This window comes from Schistocerca americana, chromosome 5 (genome assembly GCF_021461395.2).
Source record: "Schistocerca americana isolate TAMUIC-IGC-003095 chromosome 5, iqSchAmer2.1, whole genome shotgun sequence".
NCBI lineage: Eukaryota > Metazoa > Arthropoda > Insecta > Orthoptera > Acrididae > Schistocerca > Schistocerca americana.
In genome coordinates, this window is record NC_060123.1 from 520,146,404 (window position 1) to 520,164,235 (window position 17,832).

The window sequence follows — 17,832 nt, forward strand, 5'->3', positions numbered from 1 at the left end:
CTAAACCCATGCTGTTCTTCACTCAGCTCCTTTTCTATCTTTTCACTTATTCGATTTAGTAAAATTCTTTCAAAAATCTTGGCTGTATGACTCATGAGGGCTATTCCTCTGTAGTTTTTACAAAATCTTTTATTGTCTTTCTTGAAGATGGGAACAATGTCTCCTGTTCTCCAATCGTCAGGTATTTTACTATTTCTCCACACGCTTGACAGTACTCTATACAGTCACTGCATTCCCACTGGGCCTGCTGCTCTTATCATGTCCACTGATACTTCATCAGGTCCTGGGGCTTTTCCCCCATTCATCTTCTTCACAGCTTTCTCCATTTTTTCCCGTGTAATTTGTCCTAATTCTGCTTCCCAACTTCTCTCAATTTCTTCATTATTTGTTGTTTCCTCATGTACCTGCTCCTCAGCGTTTAACAGCTTCTTAAAATGTTCTTTCCAGAGATCTTTTACATTCCCTGGATCTTCAATAATGGTACCGTCCTCTGTTTCCATCTTTACTGGTACTTCAGAAGCCTTCCTTTTATTTTTCATCATTTTATAGAACATTTTCTTATTGCTCTTCACATCTTCTTCAAGTTTTTTTGTAAACTCTTCCCATGCCTTTTTCTTTGCTGTTTCCACTATTTCTTTGCACTTCTTCTTTTCCTCTATATATCTTTTATGGTCTTCATCATTTTTAGTTTTCCACCATTTTCTCCATGCTCCATTTTTTCTTCTAACTGCTTGGATTGTGGTATCATCCCACCAACTTGTCTGTCTTATTTTTTCCTTTCCAGATGTTCTGGCACATACTTTTTGTGCTGCTTCGACTAAAGTGTCTTTGCATAAACTCCATTCTTTTTCTAAATCGCAGACAACTTCTTTTGGAAATTTTTGTGTTATTAATTCCCTGTACTTCTCAGCACATTCACTCTCCTTCAATTTCCAATCCAGTATCCTCATCACTTTCTTCTGTTTTCTATTTTTCACACACTGATTCATTTTCCATTGTCCCACCTGTAATCTATGGTCTCCATCTGCACTCACACTTGGAATTACCTTCACATTTGTTACTTTCTCTCCTCATTCCCTATCTACTAGAATATAAACAGTTACACTCTTCGTTCTTCCATCCCAACTGTATCTGGTGATAACATGACTTTCTCTCTTCATAAACCAGCTGTTTGCTATTTTCATTCCATTCCTCTGGCACAAATCCAGGAGTCTTTCCCCTTCTTCATTTCTGCCTCCATATCCAAAACATCCCAATACTTGCTCAAATCCCTTTCTGTCTTTGCCTATCTGTGCATTAAAATCTCCCATCACTATATTAGCACTCTCTATATGGTTTTCTAACACATTTTCAAAGTCCATCTTCTCTTCTTCGCTACATCCCACTTGAGGTGCATAAATCTGGATTACTTTTAGTGTTTCTTTTTGGAATCTCAGGTTTAAGATTATGATCCTGTCTGATATATATCTCACATTTTCAATACAGCTTTGTACATTCTTATTCACCATCACTGCCACACCATTTCTTCCATACCTGTTATTCCCACTCCAGTACAGTTTTCCTCCTCCTCTCAAATTCTTCTCACCTTTTCCCTTCCACTTTGTTTCGCTTAATCCCAATATATCTAACTTCCTCTCTGTTAGTACATCTGTCATTTCTTCCATTTTTCCATTGAGGGTTAATATATTAAGGACGCCAATATTTAGGTTATTTTTTAGTACAGTTGGTTTCATCTTCTTGTACTGATGAATATCATCAGGTCTCCCATCATTTGCACCAGTACTTGAAGAAGCAGTGGGGTCAAATCCTGAGTGGTTCGTTCCGAGGCTCGTCTGTGTTTTGAAAGCAATATATGAAGACTTTCCTACTGGCTTGCTAGGCCTAACGCAAGGAAGGATTTTCTGTTGGGGTTGTCTCCCTTAGCCTTTGGAGTTTCTCCTCCACCACATGGCAGTGGTTCCCTTCTCATTTAATCCCCAGAAAGGAGGGTTGCCTCATCTGCCAGCTACGCCGTTCCGAAGTCTTCCTTCTCCGCCGTCGCTGCCATTAAGGTCTTCACCCGTAACCCTGGGCATGGGTTCCGTGTTATACCCCACGGGATTGGGTCCCTGCCTGAACTCAGCCATCCTAGCACTGCGGCCTACTGAAGTGTAGGATGCCTACCCCCGCGACGTGGACGCGGCAGGCAGGAATTACCCCAGTGGAGGAATAGGGAAGGGCACCCTACCTCCCTGGAGCCAGGTTAATGATTGTGTATGGTGCCACAATCAAAGGGCACATGGTGCCACAATCAAAGGGCACATGCAATCGTCACTGCTGATATTCGGATTTAGGCTATGAAATGTTCGATATGCCTGCCATCATTGACGATGATGTGACTCAGACGAATAGCGAAATTCTGGATGACCCGTTGAAGTGTCGGAACATCGATGCTGTCGATGATCTCCTGAATCACTGTCTTCAGTTCAGCAATGGTTTTGGGGTTATTGCTGCACACCTTGTCTTTAATGTAGCCCCACAGAAAGGAGTCGTATTTGTTAAAATCCGGAGAATATGGCGGCCAATCGAGGCCCATGCCAGTGACCTGTGGGTACCCCAGAACCAGAATTCGGTCCCTAAAGTGCTCCTCCAGGACATTAAAAACTCTTCTGCTTCGATAGGGTCAAGCTCCGTCTTACATGAACCACATTTTGTCGAAATCAGTGTACTTTGGATAATGGGGATGAAATCATCTTCCAAAACCTTCACGTACAGTTCGGCAGTCACCGTGTCGTCAAGGAATATCGCACCAATTATTCCAAACTGGACGTTGGACACCACACAGTCACCTGCTGAGGGCAAAGAGAGTTCTCGATCGCGAAATGCAGATTCTCAGTGCTCCAAATGCGCCAATTTTGTTTATTGACGTACCTGTGCAAGTGAAAGTGGGCTTCGTCGCTAAACCAAACCATACAGTGCATACTAATTCCCATCATGCCCCCGTGGCCAACCGTGCAGTTTGAACGTTCTAGCGCAAACCGTTTAGAAGTTAATGGCAAATTTACTTCATATAGTTTAATCATTGTTATCCTGTAATCGAAAATACATTGTTTTAAATGTTTAACTACTACTGCAGTGTATTATTTCAACAAATTACGTCATCACGTGTTAGACATATTTCAACAAATATAAGAGGTATGATACAGGAAATGTACCATTACTTAAAAACACGAGGAGACCTACGGTGAGTACAATTGTCCCAGTGCTCACGCGCCACTCGGCAGGTATAAAGTCCAGTGTCTAGTACATTGGAAAGGAAATGGTAGATAAATGAACTTTATTAAAAACGAATTAAAAAATAAATGTGTTTATCCGTCTCAGTGTCCACTGGTGACCGTCGGGAAAGTGGCTAGAGAAAGAATTCTGCCAGCGTGCTCCCAGTCAGACAGCGACTATCCATGCCCTCCACGTCATAGAAGCGGAGAATGCTATAACGCAGACAAATTCTACCAGCAGAAACACACAGCAAGGGAGTATTAGAAAATAAGCAATATTCGAAATCCTGATGTTTTATTTGATTACAGAATTCTAATCTTAGGTTACTTCCAGAAAATGGCACGTTGTTATCACTTCTGCTAGCAAAGTCCTCTCGACAGTAAAGTACCTGAAAATTAAAATCATTTCCCGAAACGTATCATGCAGGTGAAAAATAATTTTGGTTCTGGTATTACAAAATACTATTATGCGTTTTATCATTAGAACAGTAAGGATCCTAAGGCACGGAAGAAAACATGAACCAAGCAGTAGCGTAAAGCGGTTGTATCGTAGTGACAGTATGTATACTAAAATTACGAGTCATAACTGTAAGTGGCGTCATGATCACATCTACACCTACATGAGTAATGCGGGATTTGCGAGCGTTTGTCTGTTTTTACAGTTGAGTCCGACAGTTGTTTGGATACACGAATGGGCAATCCCTGGACTTGTTTCTCACCTGCACAGCAGTACAAACATCCATGGATGAGTGACAACATAGTTCTTGTGAAAGTCTGCTAGGTAATGTTGGGGAATGTGCATTTGAAGCAGGCTGCGTGATGATTTTACGCCTGACATACCTGTCATAGTGGTCATAGGAATAAGATAAGAGTGATAGAAGGGGCGTATAGTGAGTGGCGTTGTCAGTCGGGCCACAGCCGACTTTCTGGTAGGTTATGCATTGGCATAAAGAGGATTGTATGTGCACTTTTTTAGTCTGTCTTGTTTTTTAAATAAAGTGTGTTTCGTCTACTATTCCTTAAAGAAGGAAGATTAGTGTTTAATGCCACTTCGACAGTGCGGTCGTAGAGTCGGAGCACAAAATCGTATTACAGAAGGATGGGGAAGGAAATCGGATGTGCCCGTTTTTCAAAGGAACAATCCTAGCATTTTTCTGGAGCAAAGTAGGAAAATCACAGTGTTGTGTACATAGTTCCGTGTAGTCAGCGCGTACACAACTTTCCCACTAGAGCGCGCCCTGCTAAGCAGAACAGCGCAGGCGCAGCCCTCATCCGTCTCCACACTACGAGATGGCGCTGCCTTAGAGACGGACCAAATTCTGCTTCTGGCGATCCACATATTAATATGTAACGCAGCCAATGAGATTGCTGCTAACGTAGAACTTTTCTCCTCGTGGATCGCACTCACGCAATGATACCTGAATGCACGAGGTATTATAACGAGTGTACAGACCTCCGATTAGTCAGTCTGCATTTGTCTGCACCAGTCTGTACCAGTCTGCATTAGTCTGTACCAGTCTATAGTCAAGTTTCAGCCTGCGCCTAATGAGATTATCATATTCCCGTACTTATACATGAAGATAAATGTATAGACACTTTTGTCAAGTATGAGGGACATGTGAGAATAAGATTAACGTACCAAGACCAAAGGAACTTCATATTGTCATTTGTAAACAGCATCCAGAATCAAGTTACCTAATGTCTATGCTTTTTATTAGTTTAATAAATGTGTGTGAAAACTGATCAAGTTCTGAAACTTCCTGGCAGATTAAAACTGTGTGCCCGACCGAGACTCGAACTCGGGACCTTTGCCTTTCGCGGGCAAGTGCTCTACCAACTGAGCTACCGAAGCACGACTCACGTCCGGTACTCACAGCTTTACTTCTGCCAGTACCTCGTCTCCTACCTTCCAAACTTTACAGAAGATCTCCTGCGAAACATGCAGAACTAGCACTCCTGAAAGAAAGGATATTGCGGAGACATGGCTTAGCCACAGCCTAGGGGATGTTTCCAGAATGAGATTTTCACTCTGCAGCGGAGTGTGCGCTGATATGAAACTTCCTGGCAGATTAAAACTGTGTGCCCGACCGAGACTCGAACTCGGGACCTTTGCCTCTCGCGGGCAAGTGCTCTACCAACTGAGCTACCGAAGCACGACTCACGTCCGGTACTCACAGCTTTACTTCTGCCAGTACCTCGTCTCCTACCTTCCAAACTTTACAGAAGCTCTCCTGCGAAACATGCAGAACTAGCACTCCTGAAAGAAAGGATATTGCGGAGACATGGCTTAGCCACAGCCTAGGGGATGTTTCCAGAATGAGATTTTCACTCTGCAGCGGAGTGTGCGCTGATATGAAACTTCCTGGCAGATTAAAACTGTGTGCCTGACCGAGACTCGAACTCGGGACCTTTGCCTTTCGCGGGCAAGTGCTCTACCAACTGAGCTACCGAAGCACGACTCACGTCCGGTACTCACAGCTTTACTTCTGCCAGTACCTCGTCTCCTACCTTCCAAACTTTACAGAAGCTCTCCTGCGAAACATGCAGAACTAGCACTCCTGAAAGAAAGGATATTGCGGAGACATGGCTTAGCCACAGCCTAGGGGATGTTTCCAGAATGAGATTTTCACTCTGCAGCGGAGTGTGCGTTGATATGAAACTTCCTGGCAGATTAAAACTGTGTGCCCGACCGAGACTCGAACTCGGGACCTTTGCCTTTCGCGGGCAAGTGCTCTACCAACTGAGCTACCGAAGCACGACTCACGTCCGGTACTCACAGCTTTACTTCTGCCAGTACCTCGTCTCCTACCTTCCAAACTTTACAGAAGCTCTCCTGCGAAACATGCAGAACTAGCACTCCTGAAAGAAAGGATATTGCGGAGACATGGCTTAGCCACAGCCTAGGGGATGTTTCCAGAATGAGATTTTCACTCTGCAGCGGAGTGTGCGCTGATATGAAACTTCCTGGCAGATTAAAACTGTGTGCCCGACCGAGACTCGAACTCGGGACCTTTGCCTTTCGCGGGGAAGTGCTCTACCAACTGAGCTACCGAAGCACGACTCACGTCCGGTACTCACAGCTTTACTTCTGCCAGTACCTCGTCTCCTACCTTCCAAACTTTACAGAAGCTCTCCTGCGAAACATGCAGAACTATCACTCCTGAAAGAAAGGATATTGCGGAGACATGGCTTAGCCACAGCCTAGGGGATGTTTCCAGAATGAGATTTTCACTCTGCAGCGGAGTGTGCGCTGATATGAAACTTCCTGGCAGATTAAAACTGTGTGCCCGACCGAGACTCGAACTCGGGACCTTTGCCTTTCGTGGGCAAGTGCTCTACCAACTGAGCTACCGAAGCACGACTCACGTCCGGTACTCACAGCTTTACTTCTGCCAGTACCTCGTCTCCTACCTTCCAAACTTTACAGAAGCTCTCCTGCGAAACATGCAGAACTAGCACTCCTGAAAGAAAGGATATTGCGGAGACATGGCTTAGCCACAGCCTAGGGGATGTTTCCCGCGAAAGGCAAAGGTCCCGAGTTCGAGTCTCGGTCGGGCACACAGTTTTAATCTGCCAGGAAGTTTCATATCAGCGCACACTCCGCTGCAGAGTGAAAATCTCATTCTGGAAACATCCCCTAGGCTGTGGCTAAGCCATGTCTCCGCAATATCCTTTCTTTCAGGAGTGCTAGTTCTGCATGTTTCGCAGGAGAGCTTCTGTAAAGTTTGGAAGGTAGGAGACGAGGTACTGGCAGAAGTAAAGCTGTGAGTACCGGACGTGAGTCGTCCTTCGGTAGCTCAGTTGGTAGAGCACTTGCCCGCGAAAGGCAAAGGTCCCGAGTTCGAGTCTCGGTCGGGCACACAGTTTTAATCTGCCAGGAAGTTTCATATCAGCGCACACTCCGCTGCAGAGTGAAAATCTCATTCTGGAAACATCCCCTAGGCTGTGGCTAAGCCATGTCTCCGCAATATCCTTTCTTTCAGGAGTGGTAGTTCTGCATGTTTCGCAGGAGAGCTTCTGTAAAGTTTGGAAGGTAGGAGACGAGGTACTGGCAGAAGTAAAGCTGTGAGTACCGGACGTGAGTCGTGCTTCGGTAGCTCAGTTGGTAGAGCACTTGCCCGCGAAAGGCAAAGGTCCCGAGTTCGAGTCTCGGTCGGGCACACAGTTTTAATCTGCCAGGAAGTTTCATATCAGCGCACACTCCGCTGCAGAGTGAAAATCTCATTCTGGAAACATCCCCTAGGCTGTGGCTAAGCCATGTCTCCGCAATATCCTTTCTTTCAGGAGTGATAGTTCTGCATGTTTCGCAGGAGAGCTTCTGTAAAGTTTGGAAGGTAGGAGACGAGGTACTGGCAGAAGTAAAGCTGTGAGTACCGGACGTGAGTCGTGCTTCGGTAGCTCAGTTGGTAGAGCACTTGCCCGCGAAAGGCAAAGGTCCCGAGTTCGAGTCTCGGTCGGGCACACAGTTTTAATCTGCCAGGAAGTTTCATATCAGCGCACACTCCGCTGCAGAGTGAAAATCTCATTCTGGAAACATCCCCTAGGCTGTGGCTAAGCCATGTCTCCGCAATATCCTTTCTTTCAGGAGTGCTAGTTCTGCATGTTTCGCAGGAGAGCTTCTGTAAAGTTTGGAAGGTAGGAGACGAGGTACTGGCAGAAGTAAAGCTGTGAGTACCGGACGTGAGTCGTGCTTCGGTAGCTCAGTTGGTAGAGCACTTGCCCGCGAAAGGCAAAGGTCCCGAGTTCGAGTCTCGGTCCGGCACACAGTTTTAATCTGCCAGGAAGTTTCATATCAGCGCACACTCCGCTGCAGAGTGAAAATCTCATTCTGATCAAGTTCTGTTTAAAGTTGGTCACCGTCAATCTGCTACTCTAAGCGTGCAAGTGGCATTTCTATCGTCTGACCTAACAGCAGAAGATAAACACGACACAATAAGACCATTAGACATATTGCTGACACTCGCCTACTTCGTTAGAGCGACAAGTCAAATAATGTGATGGTGTGTGTACGGAAGGTCTGACAGTATGCACACCACACACAGAAAACCTAAATCTGAATTGCCAGACCGGATTTGAAACGCCTCCTCCCAGAGGCCAGATCACTGTGTTAAAGACTGAGCCACCTCGCTCGGCCTCTACCGTTGCTATCCTATGGCGGGGAGATTGTTCAGACTGCGATAACTCCTCAGGTACTGAACAGTGGTATACCTTTTTCGGCGTGCTGACACCACATGTGGCCCTGCTTCGGCGTGGCACCAGGCGGGGAAGTGGGGAAGTACTTCACAGAAGGTTGCGGTGTCCCGCCAGCCAGGTGATGGTGTTCCCCAGATTCGAAGTCTGTACAGCAGGGGTGGGCAGCTGGTGGAATGTTGGGTGTGCTGTTCGTTTATTGCCCTGCGTCAGTACACTTTGTGTAACTATTGTACTGTGCTAGTTATTCAGTCACATATGCTGCCGGCAAAAAAAAATTAGTACACCCTGTTGATGATGATGATGATGGTGATAATGAGGTCCCATACTCCGAGGAGCGTAGGGGACGATGCGGGAGACCCGCACCACCGTACTAGGCAAGGCCCTAGAGGAGGTAGTTTGCCATTGCCTTCCTCCGACCGTAATGTGGAGGTTAGAGGTCTTCAGTTCACATAAGATTTACTGTTGCAACAGTGTGCTATATGACTGCTGGTTGGCTGTATGCTGGTTCTTTATATATTTTTAATTTATATTGAACCTGTGTGACCATCTCCTCGCGTTACCTGAGAGAGTTTTTCTCGATTTTGCGTCCTGGCTGCTAATATACCAGGCCCATAAGAAATGGTATCTACACTCCTGGAAATGGAAAAAAGAACACATTGACACCGGTGTGTCAGACCCACCATACTTGCTCCGGACACTGCGAGAGGGCTGTACAAGCAATGATCACACGCACGGCACAGCGGACACACCAGGAACCGCGGTGTTGGCCGTCGAATGGCGCTAGCTGCGCAGCATTTGTGCACCGCCGCCGTCAGTGTCAGCCAGTTTGCCGTGGCATACGGAGCTCCATCGCAGTCTTTAACACTGGTAGCATGCCGCGACAGCGTGGACGTGAACCGTATGTGCAGTTGACGGACTTTGAGCGAGGGCATATAGTGGGCATGCGGGAGGCCGGGTGGACGTACCGCCGAATTGCTCAACACGTGGGGCGTGAGGTCTCCACAGTACATCGATGATGTCGCCAGTGGTCGGCGGAAGGTGCACGTGCCCGTCGACCTGGGACCGGACCGCAGCGACGCACGGATGCACGCCAAGACCGTAGGATCCTACGCAGTGCCGTAGGGGACCGCACCGCACTTTCCAGCAAATTAGGGACACTGTTGCTCCTGGGGTATCGGCGAGGACCATTCGCAACCGTCTCCATGAAGCTGGGCTACGGTCCCGCACACCGTTAGGCCGTCTTCCGCTCACGCCCCAACATCGTGCAGCCCGCCTCCAGTGGTGTCGCGACAGGCGTGGATGGAGGGACGAATGGAGACGTGTCGTCTTCAGCGATGAGAGTCGCTTCTGCCTTGGTGCCAATGATGGTCGTATGCGTGTTTGGCGCCGTGCAGGTGAGCGCCACAATCAGGACTGCATACGACCGAGGCACACAGGGCCAACACCCGGCATCATGGTGTGGGGAGCGATCTCCTACACTGGCCGTACACCACTGGTGATCGTCGAGGGGACACTGAATAGTGCACGGTACATCCAAACCGTCATCGAACCCATCGTTCTACCATTCCTAGACCGGCAAGGGAACTTGCTGTTTCAACAGGACAATGCACGTCCGCATGTATCCCGTGCCACCCAACGTGCTCTAGAAGGTGTAAGTCAACTACCCTGGCCAGCAAGCTCTCCGGATCTGTCCCCCATTGAGCATGTTTGGGACTGGATGAAGCGTCGTCTCACGCGGTCTGCACGTCCAGCACGAACGCTGGTCCAACTGAGGCGCCAGGTGGAAATGGCATGGCAAGCCGTTCCACAGGACTTCATCCAGCATCTCTACGATCGTCTCCATGGGAGAATAGCAGCCTGCATCGCTGCGAAAGGTGGATATACACTGTACTAGTGCCGACATTGTGCATGCTCTGTTGCCTGTGTCTATGTGCCTGTGGTTCTGTCAGTGTGATCATGTGATGTATCTGACCCCAGGAATGTGTCAATAAAGTTTCCCCTTCCTGGGACAATGAATTCACGGTGTTCTTATTTGAATTTCCAGGAGTGTATATTTTGACCCTTATTTGATTAATTTGATAAACAAATTAATTATTTTAGAAATGCGCGCAACGGAAACTGGTGCGAGTTTCTCTAAGATAACACGTTCTGGGGTGGTTGAACTTAAAGCCGTCACTATTGCAGCTGGTAGCCTATCTAAATTCACATTGCAGATTATTTCTGTCTTTCATTAACTTTAGAAAATCGAACTGAGTAAGATACATCCTACCCATTTCATGTGTCAGGTGACTGGGGGAATATTTCTTAACTGAAATGCTGTCTCTCATTTAACAGATTTATTTTCTACTTTGATGAAAACTTTAGAAGCCGACACATTACAATTTTTTTTTCGTTACAAAACTTATGTCTGAATTAGCGTTACCTCTCATGGGTAGGACAATGACAAAACGAAAACACTACACGAATAATTTCATATATGACACATAATTTCATAATAACACAAAAAATATATAACACATAATTTCGTAATAACACAAAAATACGTAAGTGGGCCACACCGTCTTTAGCGGGAAAATCGTCATTCATTCTTTAAGACTCACTTATCGTCATGCAGGAATTAAACCACTAGAAATTTAAGGTGGGCCACAGCTGAAGGTAGATAACCTCTATCAGAGAAAAGACTCTGGGCAAAAATGATGTACTATTGGCGCCAAAATGAAGTGCGAACTGAACTCACAAAGAAAGTACCAAAAATAATTAAATTTCGCGACAGAAATTTCTCGATCTACCATCCGATACGCAATCTGCACTCATTGAGCTAAAAGTGAAGCTTATAACTCGGGAAATAGCTACATGAACTGATGGTTCCTGTTGCATGCTCACTACCACAAAGCAAAATTTCACAAACACATTTCAGAGAAAACTATTTCAAATAAATTAAAACTGTAACCTGTACCGATGAAGGTATGTTGAATGCGTGCTATGAGCATACCCTGTCTTGAATTTTTAGCCATATTACCTCATTTCTATCTCACCAAATCTGCGAGCTGCTGTGCTCCCGCGTCCGGTCCGTCTCATGGCTGGCCCCACAGAGCTCTCCACGCGCCAAAATCCAACCAGCGTTCTTATTCATACGCGGTGGTGGGGAGACTCACCTCACCCCAGCACCAACTTTGTAACCTACCCTCGTGCCTGTTTTCATCTTTACTTGCTGCTCTGGCCTACCTGCCGTTATTCTTGTAATGTTGGCAATGACTGCTATTCCCTTAAACTGTTCCCTTTGGTCCATGCTCCCGCTACATTTGACTTCCATTCATACCCATGCACACTCATACAGGATGGAACAAGGAGTATACATATAAACGGCGTGTGACCTCTTTGTGAAATGATGAAAAGAAATTAACAAATAAGTCAAATATTCCTTTCACCCAGCGAAGTATTGAAGCTGCTAGCAATCAAAGAAAAACTTATATCTCGATATAGAAAACATAATTACTTCCTATTGTAACCTGAGGCAAAACGAAAGTAACGCCTCGAGTGTATATGCAGTAGATGAAATGATTACATTTACAGATCAATAGCACAAGCGGTTCTGTGGTATCGAGTATCGTCAAAGCTGAAACACCGATATTAGTACTTGATATAGCACCCACGAGCGGCAATGCAGTCCTTGACTCTGGCATCCAGTTGATCGTACAGATGGCGAATACTGTCCTAGGATATATGCCATTCCTGCTCGACCTGTTCACTTAGTTCTGTAAGAATTGTTGGTTGACGAGTCGCACAAGTCACTTCTTGTCGCATCGTATCCCACACGTGCTCGACTGCCCGATTGGAGACAAGTCCGGAACTAGTGCTGACCAGGGAGGTTGCTGCACGTCTTGCACAACACATTGCGTTTCACGGGCAATGTGTGGGAGAGCATTATTCTGTTGCAAAAATGGCGAAAGTACTTGTCTATCGACATTATGCACGTACCGAGGGCTGCTTAGCGTCCCCTCCAAGTTGAAAGACACCTGCAGCTTATCGCACTCCAGACCATAAGGCCTGGGCCAGTGTGTCGTGCACGAATGCACTCTACGAGACAGCACTCAACAGGTCCACATCGTGCGCGCAAACTTCCATCGCTTCTGTGGAGAAGGAATCTGCTTTATTCGCTGAAGACCACGGCGCGCTATTCTTTTCAAGTGATCTTCTGACGCCACCAGACGAGCGGTGCACGTCGATGCTTTGACGTGAGCGTAAGACGGGGTTATTGCCTGTGCTGTGGCCGGCCGGGGTAGCCGAGCGGTTCTAGGCGCTACAGTCCGGAACCGCGCGACCGCTACGGTCGCAGGTTCGAATCCTGCCTCGGGCATGGATGTGTGTGATGTCCTTAGGTTAGTTAGGTTTAAGTAGTTCTAAGTTTTAGGGGACTGATGACCTCAGAAGTTAAGTCCCATAGTGCTCAGAGCCATTTCAACCATTTGAACCTGTGCTGTGGTAGTTGTACCATATGCCACTGCTGCCCATAAAATATGACGATCCTGGACGGCGTCTGTACTTCGTGGACGTCCAGCAAATTGTATAAGGGTGTGAGAATGTTCGCGTGACCACTGATACCAGCGTCGTTGCAAAACTGACGCAGCGAATCCAAATTGCGTGTCAATTCTCCGAAAGGATCGTACCACCACTCGGAAGACCACAATTTGACGCCTGTCGAATTCGCTCAGTTGGCTATAGGAAACACTAGTGCATCTCTGTGCCATGGGTTCCTGCCTGCTTTACACATTTGCGGCACACTGAGCCTCCTCGCTGTGAGCATTCCGTATTAAAGGGTAGGCACAGATGGTGCTCTGATAGCTATTCCACTGCGCTATCTATTGGTGGACGATGTTGAAACTATTATCAGTACATCTACTACCCCCAGGCGGCATATGCCGTCATAGGACCAAATCGATGTTGCCTTTGTAGGTGCACTCATTTTTTTCCAGTAGTGATTTACATATATCAGAAAACAGATGTGTGGGTATTCGGAGTAAATCGGTATAGCACGTAGCAATGGAAGGTGGGTGCGCCTACATTAAATGTCATGACGTTTTTATTTTATAGTCAAATACTGTATGGTCAGAGTGTATTGCCTTGTAATTTATGTTGATATTTACTACCATGTTCTAAGTAGGACGACTCCCTGCTGCCTGTCCTTTCTCTCACTAAGGTACACTGAGATCAAAACGAAGCTCAAGTAGTAAAGGAGGGGAGGGGTTTCTTGTCTTACGTAATACACGCAGTTGACCTAGATCGTTAGTGTCCTTGTATGTGGATGGGTGATCTTCATTTTCCAGCCTTCACAACTGCACAAGCTGAATACCTAGCCACGTGGTAGGTTAGGGTGTTCCCGCAAGGCTTATCTTGAGATAAGGAAAACAATAGTCCCTTTTTCCAGTATGACCACTGATACAATACTTACAAATAGCCAAGTTTTTGCTAAGTAATAGGAGTCATTCTCTTGGCCATCGAATTTATACAAATCACATTCTTGGCAACTGCTTTTATGCTATCTACATTTCCTCATGCGAGTCTGCATATATTATAGTTTTGCAGACTACCCCATAGTCTTTGTGATATTTAAACAATTCAACGATTTTTACATCTTAACGTGTAGCCTACTCTAGTTAACCTATTTCCTATTCATTCAACTAACCTTTTTTTTACTTTTTGCAGCACATTAAGATAGAAAACTTCATGGAGTGCCCAGGAAATGAAGATATGGCGATGGAGATTCTACATCACGAAGTAGAGAGAGTGTCCAAAAATGCGATAGCCATAAACCTCACGTTGAACGTCAAAACAGAGATAAAGGAGGACTATACGGTCAGTTTGTGTATGTCAAATTGTTCCACTGATTCGAGCGTTTTCGGCTCTAAGACGAGTCCCTGTGGTACAATCTTGCATTTACTTTTAACTAATTGTAGACTGTTTTTTCACAGATTGCATGCACTGTCTTAATGCACTTTCAGTCTTACCTATAGCGGCTATGGTACTTTTTTCTGTTTCAAATGGCGACATAGGATATATTGACACACCAGATAAGTATAAATGGAGATATTATGTGTGATACATACAGTTGCCAACTGCAACACCTTATGACTAGAGTATCCAACGTGAATCCGAAAGACGACGACAAAATTTCGGAAGCTGTTCAGGGTCACATTCTGATTATTTTGCTATAAGGGATCCCCATTTATATGCATAGTACACAAACTTTTAAATCCACTGCACTGATTTAAAAGAAACCAGTAATTGCTCTCGACGACCGATTCTTTAAAGACTCAAACTCCCATGTATAAAATTGTTTCAAAGTCTGATTACTTTACATAATAAAGAGCCAAAAATCTGGTACACTTACCTAATATCGTGCAGGGCCCCCCCGAGCTTGCAGGAGTGCCGCGACATGATATGGTATGGACTCGACTAATTTCTAAAGTAGTGCTGGAGGAAACACACCATGCAACCTGCAGGGTTGTCCATAAATCCGTTAAGAGTACGAGGGGCTGGAATCTCTGCTGAACAGCACGTTACAAGGCATCCCAGATATGCTCAATAATGTCCGTCTCTGGGGGGTTTGGTGGCCAGCGGAAGTGTTCAAACTTAGAAGACTGTTCCTGGAGCCACACTGTAGCAATTCTGGACGTGTGGGGTGTCACAATGTCCTGATGGAATTGCCCAAATCCGTCGGAATGCACAATAGACAAAAATGGATGGACGTGATCAGACAGGGTGTTTACGTACTTGTCAGCTGTCAGAGTCGCCTGTCAGAGTCGTATCTAAACGTATCAAGGGTCCCATATCACTCCAACTGTACATGCCCTTCATCATTACCGAGCCTTGATGAGCTTGAACAGTCCCCTGTTCTCATGTAGGGTCCATGGATTCACGAAGTACACGTCCATCTGCTCGATACAATTTCAAACGAGACTCGTCCGACCAGGCAACATGTTTCTAGTCATCAACAGTCAAATGTTGGTGTTGATGCATAAGGCGAGGAATAAAGTTTTTGATACGTGGTAGTAACTGGAATTAAGGGAAATGTGGAAGGGAGGACCCACCAATATAACTTTTTTTTCACACAACCTGTTTACTTAACAATATATAACCAAAAAATTTTTTTCTTGCTAAATGAACAAATTTGTAAAATGAATGAGCTTTTGGAAGAGAAATCAAAACAGTAAACAATGTTACAATAATTACAAGACGAACGGACTTGTAGCCCATCAGCGGTGTTTACTACCACACTGGACACAGTTTCTCTTACTAAACGCCCTTCTGCAACACATGAAAGCTATATGAGCGCCATTGATGGCAAGAGTCACTCAATTACTCAAAACAGATGACATAACTTTTAATTTGAAAGCTGTATGTCGAGAGTTCGGGGTTAAGATGCGCACCTCTGCTTAAAGCTTAAACAGATTAGGAAACCATATGACAACGATAAGGCTTACTTCAAAGCAAACAACTTCTTAATTACAATCGGCAACCACAACCAAGGTGCGACTGGATCTCTACCAGTCCCTTTTGACAATCTTATTTTGACTAACGCTCTGATGACAGTTGGCTGTTAATATTTTCCAAGTTAAACAGATTTTCATTTATGATCGCTCAGAAGGAACATCTTAAAACGTTACTAGTGAACACTTATTACAAGAGAACTCACTCAGGAGAACCACAAGATCCAGTTAAAATGCACCAATAATGACCTGATTTTTCAAAGACAGCAACGCACAGCTTAGTACAACAGGTCGTTCAGATTACAATTAATGCGATTACCATCAAGGAAGTGAACCAGTTGAAATCTAAATCTAACCATAAGACCCCTGTTTTGTTTAATGGCGGCGTGTGCCTTGTACAGTTGTTCCAGCTGTATTTACGACTGGAAGCTGATTCATTAGAACATTAACGATCGAGTATAAACCAGAAAGAAAAGACACTATAATAGCGGAACAAATTTTCAAATGGCAACTAGTGTCTTAGAACAATATTACGGTCTGTATTTATGATCAAAGAGCTGACCGAGTAAAACTCTGAGGCTTGGGTACAAATCAGAAAATAATTAGGAGGGGAGGTAGACAATGACACAAATCACCACGAGGATTACAGAATGTTACTCACCTTTATCAGCAAACAGTTCCATGGATCCACAGTGCATCGGGGCAGATACTGAGTGGTGATGATGCAAGCCAGGTAAAAGAGGGCAGCCAGGCCAACGGGATGTCTGCCTGCTGTTTGTAGTTGGCGCTGACCCTGCTGAAGTGCTCAGGTGTCTTCGCTCTGTGCAGGCCCCTCTTGTGTAGCCCGTGCCTTCAGCCACTCGGACCTCGTGTCCACCTCTTGTTGTGACACTACTGCCAATCCCCAAACTTTGTGACTCCTCGTCTCGCGCCAGTGAACACACACACACACACACACACACACACACACACACACACACACACACACACACACATTCACAAATATATATATATATATATATATATATCGTCGGGCAAAGACCTTCTAAGGACACAACCCGCAGATAATAACTCTTCCTCATAGATATTGGCAATTGGGCTGTAAGAGGGATAGTCGATACTACCCTTGAGCTAGTGGCGCCAGACAGAACAGTTTACTAACTTAATGGCACCATGGCTCAGTTTTGCGTTGAGCAGTCATCGAGGGAGCACGAGTGGGCCTTCAGGTCTGAAAGCCACATCGATAATGTTTCGTTGAATGTTCCACGCTGAAACTTGTTGACAGCCCAGCATTGAAATCTACAGCAATTTGTGGACATTAAAGTACCTGTAGGAATTTTTTCATTAAAAGTAGCACAAAGTTTCATAGTCCTTTTCTGTTAAGATGGAATATTCTTTCTACAAGTAATGTTAATCACATAGATAAGATAGTTCTTTGCGAAATTATATGGAGCTATGTCAGTGCCTGATTTTTTTGTAACTCGTTTAAAATCGAAAAATGCATCATGTGCTTCGAGAAAATTATTTGGAGGATTAATATTCCACATTTTCTGGGCGAAAATTTCGTTTCTTCCAGTTTTCAAGTATATTTCCTGTGGATCAAAATGGTTGAATACTGAAGAGCGAAGTAACTGATTATTTTTACGATTTGTCTGAAATGTAACAAATATGAAATATGGCATATCAGATTCCATTAAGTCATAGTAATTTGTGATATCCAGTTGGAAAATTTTTTCTTGTCACTCAGTCCTGCAACTTCTACAGCTCATAGTTCATAAAGAGATACTGAAATTTTTCGATTTTTCAGAATATTTTCTCGTTGTTGTAATTCGTAATTTGATCCGTATTTAACAATTGGCAAACGAATTTCCTTCGATTCTACTACAATTTTTCCTTAC

At 45.0% G+C, this 17,832-nt stretch overlaps 1 protein-coding gene across 1 annotated transcript in view; it reads left to right on the forward strand.

Annotated features, from left to right (window-relative positions):
* The window catches only part of LOC124615905, a 173,721-nt gene that overhangs the window by 14,151 nt on the left and 141,738 nt on the right, over positions 1-17,832 (forward strand). Inside the window, exon 2 of the mRNA XM_047144081.1 lies at positions 14,151-14,300. Coding sequence (XP_047000037.1) covers positions 14,151-14,300 — 150 coding nt within the window. The remainder of the gene's footprint in view (positions 1-14,150; positions 14,301-17,832) is intronic.